Raw genomic sequence first — 9204 nt, 5'->3', positions numbered from 1 at the left:
CAGACCTTAACCTCATTAAAAGTCTTCGGTATGTACTGGAGAAGACTTTTAAGAGTGGTTTGACTCTCTCGTCTTGGCCAAAAAATGACAAGGATGTCAAGGATGTTTAAGATGATCTTCCACATCAAGTTCCATGATCAACTGCAGCTCCTGTGGGGTGTTTCTGGTCTGCAGTGGTCAGTGTCTATCAAAAGTGGACCAAAGAAGGAACAGTGGTAAATTGGCGACAAGGCCATGGGTGGCCAAGGCTCATTCATGCACAGTGCATCACAGTTTGTTGCATATGGGGCAGCAAAACGGGGACCAACACAATATTAAGAAGGTGGGCATAAACTTATGCCTGATCAGCGTATATATACTGATTACCTTCTCTCTTTTAAATTACATTTCAAAACAAGTACGTAAATACCACCCATATTTATACACTGAAATAAATAACAAAGACAAAAGTGGTTAATTATGTGGTAAAACATTTTTTTGTAGATGACAATTTTTTTCAAAATGAATTTTTCTAGACCTACAGACTTTATAAATTGACATGTTTTTTGATATAGGAAATATTACAATCATATGTGGAATCACAATATTTACTTCAATATTTATCTTTTTAAATCATGTTTTAAACCAAATTTCACATCAAACCAAACCACTTAACCATCAAGGTAAAAATAAATAAAGACCATACCTTGGAAAACAAATGTACCTGTAAGGTAACTTTTTATAGATAAAAACCATGGTTCATTTAAATGTGTGAACAGTAGAAATAAAACAAATTCTAAGTGGCATTAATTAGTAGATTCCTGATTATGTAGATTATATTATGCAGATTTTAAATAGTAGTAGTAGTTTGTAATTTGTACTTTTGTTTCTTCCCACCTTCTAAAACATGCTAGTAAGTAAAGTAATACAGCATTTACTTAAGATGAATAAATAAATAAAAGGGATTTTATTTATTTTTTAAACATTTTATTCTTCTAGCTATGGTTGGTGGAATGAGCCAGCAGGAAGCTGTCCTTGCTTTTCTGTCTCTGACCATTGTTGGGTTCATCTGTGCTATCTGTCTGCGCTGTAAAAAGAACTCGAGTAAGTGTTACTAATTTTATTACACACTAAATAAAAGAGAACATGAAAACTTAATATCAGCTAGATTTTAAATGTACAAATTCTCTCTTTTGCAGTGATTGTACAGGAGAATAACCAGCTTTATCAAGAGCACGTGTTGTAAGTATTTTACTACATAAGTCAGACTCATGGAGAGACAAAATGCAGTGATTAAAATTTCAACATGTTCAGTCGACAAGACAACATTTTAGATTTAACATTTTATTTAAATTTTTTTTTATAATAACATCAACTGTCATACCAACTGTCATACCTGTGCTTTACTTCATGATGACCTTAAAGACTTAAATTCCTCACTAAATTAAGAGGGTGATTACTTTTTCACAAGGATGTTTTATGTAATGAAAAATTTAATTACAATGTTTTACACAATATGTTGTATTTTAGTGAAGTTTTCTTTGCCTAATATCATGTTTAATATATTTAAATCCTTTAGTGTAACATAATAACAGAGGGGTGCATGTACCTTTTCACAGCACAGTTAGTAAAACTGCTGTTAAGTCAGTAGATAATGTGATTACAATTTACAGTGTCATTTGTTAACGGAGAAACGAGATTACAGTAACGTTACTGTGTACTGTAACACCCAACACTGATTAAAACAAGCCCTTCTTACAGCTAAAATATGGTTTCGTTTGAAAACCTTGGACTATCAATGCATATGAAATAAATTATAAATTAACAAATTATGTTTTTTGCTTGTTTAGTCAACGAGCAGGAAGCAGGTTTGCTGTGACTCGCTCAAAAACAGGTACAAGGGTTATTTTGCAAGTTTTTACAGTTTCACACTTTATGATTTTAAAGTAAAAACATTTGTAAAGATGCAAACAAAAACAAGTCTTATCTGATGAATTACATTTAGAATAAAATATTATTTTCTAACTTCGTTTTACTTTTTGCTAAACCATTTTAAAAGCTCTGATCATCAACTCACCCTTGGCCATGAGCCCAGTGACTTTTCACTAATTTTGCTTCTTCACTTATTGTGTCAGAAGGTATTTTATTTTTAAAGCCACATCAGACTGGTAGGCAGATAAAAAAATCCTACTGTTAAAGCAATATCTCAGTGTTTAATCATATATACAGAGTTAATGGTATTTTATTAAACACACTGATCTGGTTTGTGTTTGGATATGGATACTATGAATATAAATGAAAACTTTTTTTATTTACAGTAACAAGAACTAATGAGATGAGATCCAGGTAACGTATACCTTTGCCTTTTATACTATTATCACTACTACCTTGATAAAACTACTACTCATAAAATTACTACTAATGTGCATCTCTAACTGTTCTCTTACTACTACTGCTGCTATAATTACATAAATGGTACCACTTCTAAGGTCCCTACAAATATTAATACTGCTACTACTGCTGCTGCTACTTCTTCTATTATTACCTTTACTACTACTAATACTACTACTAATAATGATAATACTAACACTACTACTAACTACTAGTACCATTATTACATTTAGCATAATACTATTGCTATTATGGTTACTATTATTTCACATACTAAAACTACTGTTCTTTAACCACTAATACTACCCTGCTCATTTCACCAACTACAACTATCAAACTATTACTACCTTTATTTGTCATGTGTACACATGTACAGTACAATGAAATGCTTTTTTCTGCATATCCCAGCCATTGTACAGCAACCTTAAAGCCAAGAGTGTTAAAGGCCTTGATCAAAGGTTCACAGTGTTTACTACTACTAACTATTCTAACTATTACTAAAAGTACTATTTTGCTATTGCTATAGCTAGTATTACTTTAAATACTATTTTTTTTATTGTTACTAACTCTTTAACAATTAATACTACCACTTTTACACCACTAGTACCATTACTACCTTAGTCCCATTACGCCTACCGTAAAAACATCTGTAGCTACCTTTTCTAATGCTACTAATCCTACCACCATCACTTTTCATACAAAAATTATAAAACTATTGATATTACTAATAATAACAATACTACTACTGTTACTAGTACTATTATCACTACTGTTGCTACTACTGATGTATTTAAAAGAAAAGGAGAATTTAAGCAGATGGAAAAACTTTCCATTATTTCAACATTAAAGCGTTGCTGATGCATTACGATATAATTCAAGGTCAAAGGGGCAGTTGTATTTAACAACTAAATAACAGCTGAAGCCAGTAATGCACACGATCAGTACATTAGAAAGAAAAATGTCAAACTGTAAACTTTCTATTCATGTATGCAGCTTTAACAAAATAACAATCAGTTTCTTTTAGATTTGTTTGCAGAAAACAAAAAATGCTCTTAAAATACCAATTGAAAATTTCAAGTTGTTACATCGCATGTTGTTGACAGAATTCCTCTGATTATTAGATATTTTCCTTTACAAACTGAATTCAGCTACATATTTAATTATTTTGGACAATTTAACCTGAATATTTAAGGAAAATTTTATTTTACAGGAATTTTGCAAACACAACTAACCCCCAGCTTCAGAGTAAGTAGCTAAAATTAAAGAAACATGTTTTATAGTAACAGAAACTGAAAGCTGTGATCATTTTTACATTCTCCTTAACAGCACAAACTGATTTGCAAACCAGTTACCAGAACATTCCAAAAAGTAGGTTCATGTTTTATTTATCAGCTTTTTTATAAGAGACATGTGTTATAGGAAACTGTACCTCACTATCCCCTTTTTTTTACACTGTTCAAGGCACTCTGGAACCAATGTATATGTAAGTTATCTTTCTTCCTACGTGTTATTATAAAAACGCTGGGGAAAAGTTTAAATCGTGGAATTGTTTGGTCAGATCTGGTTACAGATCTAATACACTGACTAGTTTCTATTTTACAAAAAAATCACATTTGTAGTTGGAGCTCAGGTGGTTGCCAGCCTACCACCCCTGAGACCCAGGTTTGAATATCAGCAATACTAAGATGTGGGTGGCTGAAGCCCTGCAATGGATTGGCGCCCTGTCCATTGTTTCCTACTGAAACCAGGGTGAAACGGACGATAAAAATAAAATGAAATTTGTACTTCGATCGGCTAATTTGCAGTTGATTGAACAAGATGCTTTGTGTCTGAAGTTTGCGTTTGTAGTTACTTGTTTGTACATTTCTATCTCTGACTTTCTTTTAGAGACCCACGTTCATCGCCTCCGTACAGCAACACTGTTTTGGACAATGGTACGTACAAACATCAGATGAACACTGCTTTCTGTTCACTTTATTTGCTCTGTTGATATGTGGTCCACTGTTCTGCATGCTGTGTTTTTTGGTTGTATTCAAATGAGGTGGGGAAAGGAAACATTCAGCTAGACTGTCAAGTAAAATGTCACACAAAACCACAACAGCTTACAACTAGTTAAAGATAAGCAGTGGTGCACTGCTGTGACTGCAGCTGAACACCAACACCGTCTCATTTCTACATCTCTGTTAATATATACATGAATTGCCCTTTTTTTAAACTTGTTTGAAAACAGAACTTTTTACGCATGGTAAACCATGTAAAGCCATTGACTTTGCATATGTCACACAACATCTACAGTTTATTAAACAAAGCGTGATACTGGAAGACGTCATGAACTAAAAACAATCTTTCTGGAAAAGCTTTAGAACTTTATCAAACCACAGTAAAAACCCTTTATAACCAAATGGAACAGTGATAAATATACCCCGAAATCATGTGTTTGTCACAAGCTAAAATAGCTAAGGTACAATTGGGTTATGATCCAAAATACAAAGGCAAGTTTATATTTAAATTACAAATAAAATGGAGTAGTTTTTCCCCCGCGGCAATGCAAAAGGGGTGATTACTTTTTCACATAGGTGACATGGTGGTTGAATGTCCTTTGACATTTATTTAAATGTGTTAGTAATGTACAGACAGACAGATAATCTGATATCAGTCAATGTTACACGAGAGAACATGCAATCTGAAAGAGTGAAAATACTTTTACCCCCACCAGCGTCTATTTAACGTGGCATATTTACTTTTTGTCTTTCATACGTGTAGGTGAATATGAAAATGTTTTTCCAACAGAAGTCATCAACCATGACTCCGGTAAGTACAGTGAAAATCTAAAACAGGGTTGTTTGCTTTTTAATATGTGTTTGTAGAAATTCATTATACACTGGCAGCTTAGTGGTTAATATACTGGGCTATAATCAGAAGGTCAGAAGGTTACTGGTTCAAAGCCCAACAGCACCAGGTGGCCACTCTTGGGCACCTTCAGTTGCTTGTTGTGTACTTGGCTAGAACTCTGACTTGATTTGAATAAAGCTGTCTGCTAAATAGAATACATTTATTTGTCATATAGACATATACACTGATCAGCCATTACATTAAAACCACTTACTTGTTTCTACACTCACTGTCAATTTTATCCACTTACCATATAGAAACACTTTGTAGTTCTACAATTACTGACTTTAGTTCATCTGTTTCTCTACATACTGTTTTAGCCTGTTTCCACCCTGTTCTTTAATGAATGTAACCAAAGTGTAAAACATGATGTTAAAAACCCTAATAAATAAACAGACATCTGATTTGACAGTCAGTTATTGATTACATGCAGATGTTGATACAACTACTAGGCTACTTATATATAACAAATATAGATAGCTCAGTGGTTAAGGTACTGGACCAGTAAACAGAAGGTTGCTGGTTCAAGCCCCGCCACCACCAAGTTGCCACTGTTGGGTCCCTGAGCAAGGCCCTTAACCCTCAGTTGCTCATTGTGTAAGTCGCTTATATATTTATATATACTGTATATAGTTAAACATTCCGGACCTTTGCTTCAAGAAATTTTCTCTAACTGGACCTCTTTAAATTTTAGTTGAATACCCCTGTTCTAGACCTTCATCAGTGGTCACAGGATGCTGCCCACAGGACGCTGTTGGCTGGATATATTTTTGGTTGGTGGACTATTCTCAGTCCAGCAGTGACAGTGAGGCGTTTAAAAACTCCATCGCTGCTGTGTCTGATCCACTCATACCAGCACAACACACACTAACACACCACCACCATGTCAGTGTCACTGCAGTGCTGAGAATGATTCAGCATCTAAAAAAATACCTACTCTGTAGTGGTCATGTGAGAGTCTTGACCATTGAAGAACAGCTTGAAAGGGGGCTAACAAAGCATGCAGAGAAACAGATGGACTACAGTCAGTAATTGTAGAACTACAAAGTGCTTCTATATGGTAAAATGGACAGTAAGTGCAGAAACAAGGAGGTGGTTTTAATGTTATGGCTGATCAGTGTACAGTACAATGCTTGTTTGGAAGCTGGGGTTAGCGCAGGGTCAGCCGTTGAACGGTGCCCCTGAAGCTGTCAAGCTTAAGGGCCATGCTCAAGGGCCCAAGGTGGCTGCATGGCTGGAAAAGCCAATCACTTGTGTTTGGTCTTTTTTTTAGTTGCATGAAACAAACATTTAATCGAGCAAGCTCCAAAGACAAAGATTGGGAAGAGAATAGGTTGTAATAGACTTTTAAAGTAACAAGGTCATAAGAGGCAACCAACCTTACAAGCCAGTCAATTCTGCCAAATTCCGGCCCTGTTAGAGCTCAACTGTAAGTGCAGTAATTTTGAAGATGAAACATTTAGGAGCATAACAGCTCAGCAGTAACACCCTGAAGTTTCCTGAACATGACTACAGAAAGCAGAATTCACTGATGTGCTGTAAAATGCTCTGAACAATGCTAGAACTTCGCTTAGTGTTTCCTAAATCTGGTCCTGGATCACCTTCTATAACACCCAGTTATAAAACCCAGCAATACCAAAAGGACACTCCTACTAATATACACCCCCACTAAGACCATGAGAAATAAGAGCTGCCAGTTCACTTTCTGCATGTTGGGAGGCTGCTGTGTGACACCAACTCTACTAGGGGTTCCAGTAAAGGGAAGTCTTAATGTGTCATTAGTAACATTCTAGAGAAGCTGGTGCTTTAACCTTTGCGGTAACAGTCTGGGGATTCCTGTCTTAAAATGACAGCATGAAGTCATTGTTGTGCTATGTGTGAAACAATACATATAACAACTCTTTCAACTATGATTAATACTTTTTAGGCTGTACTATAAGAAAAATAAACTATAGGTAAGTGGACACCCTCCAAATGCAGTTGTTGCAGCCACTCTTGCTGGGAGGAGTATAAGATTAATGAATGAATAATATGGTTCCATTTTTCCAAATGTTTGGAGAAGGCCTCTACTGTTCCAGCAAAGTCCTGACCTCAACTCCACTAAACATGCTGGGTGAAAAATTGAAAGTTCCCACCCAGGTCTTCTCATTCAACATCAGTGCCTGACCTTACACATGCTTCTTTGACTAAGTGGGCACAAATTACTACAGACACACTCCAAAATATTGTAAACAGCTTTCTCAGAAGAGCAGAGGTTAGTGTAGCCACAAAGAGAAAAGGGGAACAAGCCAATAAAATGCATATGGTTTTAAAATGGAACGCTGAACAAGCTTGTGGTCAGATGTTTACATACTCTTGCCATATACTGTAGTGTACTTATGTATAAATATATACTGTATATGTAAAGGTTGTGGACACTTAATCAAGCTCCTTAAATGCACAAATGGTCTTGCTGACTAATCACACTTTACTGTTGAGCTCCAAGTGTGAACCCTGGTTTCTGTTGCTAAAATGAAACAGCACTGTTACTATCTGCTGCTAGAGATTTACTGTATATTAAGACGTTGACTTCACCTGTTTAAACACAGCATGAGAGAGTGAAAGATCACTCAACCTAAAATATACAATTATATTCCATTGTAGCATTGTAGCTGTGAAAACAGCATTACTTGATTTACTCCTAACCAGTTTGTGGTTCTGTCCCAAATATACATACTATAATATGCATACTATTTTACTCAAAAGTATTCCAAAGCACTTGTAGTGGATTGAAACTGGACGCTTTCTAATAGACCACAAAATATTATTTTTCCCCCAAAGTTCAGCAGTTTGTATAATAAACTATAATTAATTTGCTGCCATCTGATGGGTGACCTGTTTAATAGCCCTGGCTCGCTACATTTAAATTTTCAGCATTTAGCAGACGCTTTTATCCAAAGCGATGAACAGTACTGTGACAGTATACAGTCTGAGCAATTTAGGGTTAAGGGTCTTGCCCAAGGGCCCAACAGTGGACACCTGGTGCTGGTAGGGCCTGAACCAGCAACCTTTGGATTACTAGTCCAGTACCTTAACCGCTAGGTTACAACTGCCCTACTCCTACATTTGTGCAGCACAGAGCTCTTTTCAGATGAAAGGATTCTGTTGTAGCATGAAAGGGGGATCCATTTGATACTGTTTTGGTGTTTTAAATACAGTGTTTGAGTTTTCACATCATTTGAACAGTGTGTGTGTTTTTGTGTGCATGTAATACAAAAAAATGCAAGAACAAACTTGACTTGTTTAAAATGCAATACAATGTTTTTTTTTCTGCCTTTGTGCTAACAGACAGTTATGATTATGAAAACACAGAATTCCTTCAGAAGCAGGCTGATGAAGGTAAGAAACAAAACTAGAATCTCTTGGTTTGTGTATTAATGATATTTCTGCTATTGATGAAAGATAAAACAATAATACTTTGGTCTTTATTGTTCTAACAGATGAACCAGACTATGTGAATGCTGAAAATGAGATCAAATAAATCAAATAAAGAAAAACATTTATCATTCTATGTATTTAGTTCTATTAAATTACTGTAACTTGTTTGTTTTTGTTTTATTGTTTAATAGTTGTATAATAAATAAGAGTTGCATAATTTAATGGCTGATTGTTTAATATTTGCATCAGCATCCTAGCTTAATTTCATTTTGATGATTTCACTTCTTTGTAGCTGTAGTAGTTTTTTTAATAGATATATGAAGTAGAACTACACTTTATAGGTTACTGGATTTTGCCATTCTAATGACTAGCTCACTACATTTACATTTTCACTACCAAAAACACCAGATTTCAAGTGTCAGTAATGCAACCGGCCTGGAAGGTAAAGACACAATTGGCCGTGTCTGGGGGAGGGAAGGATGGGAGGGGATTGAACACTTGGCTGCTGCAACAGTGAATTGTTGT

General features: G+C 35.3%; 1 protein-coding gene across 1 annotated transcript; it reads left to right on the top strand.

Annotated features, from left to right (window-relative positions):
- The first annotated feature begins 980 nt into the window (after positions 1-980).
- On the top strand, positions 981-8782 carry si:dkey-183i3.6 (LAT2 domain-containing protein). Its single transcript, XM_063012166.1, has 11 exons — positions 981-1083; positions 1179-1221; positions 1830-1873; positions 2298-2325; positions 3581-3615; positions 3697-3738; positions 3832-3853; positions 4258-4304; positions 5134-5181; positions 8590-8640; positions 8742-8782. The coding sequence occupies exons 1-11, from the start codon at positions 981-983 to the stop codon at positions 8780-8782; spliced, it is 504 nt and encodes a 167-aa protein (XP_062868236.1).
- Positions 8783-9204: the final 422 nt, after the last annotated feature.

This window comes from Trichomycterus rosablanca, chromosome 16, assembly GCF_030014385.1.
Source record: "Trichomycterus rosablanca isolate fTriRos1 chromosome 16, fTriRos1.hap1, whole genome shotgun sequence".
Lineage (NCBI taxonomy): Eukaryota > Metazoa > Chordata > Actinopteri > Siluriformes > Trichomycteridae > Trichomycterus > Trichomycterus rosablanca.
Note: the sequence above shows the minus strand (reverse complement) of the source record. Positions and strands in the feature narration are given on the sequence as shown.

What these genes read in the sequence shown, in the direction of transcription:
- si:dkey-183i3.6 (XM_063012166.1), top strand. Translation starts at nt 981, where the DNA reads ATGGTTGGTGGAATGAGCCAGCAGGAAGCTGTCCTTGCTTTTCTGTCT. An exon ending in AACTAACCCCCAGCTTCAGA is followed by an intron (nt 3,616 to 3,696) that starts GTAAGTAGCTAA and finishes TCTCCTTAACAG; the next exon opens with CACAAACTGATTTGCAAACC. An exon ending in TCAGAAGCAGGCTGATGAAG is followed by an intron (nt 8,641 to 8,741) that starts GTAAGAAACAAA and finishes TTGTTCTAACAG; the next exon opens with ATGAACCAGACTATGTGAAT.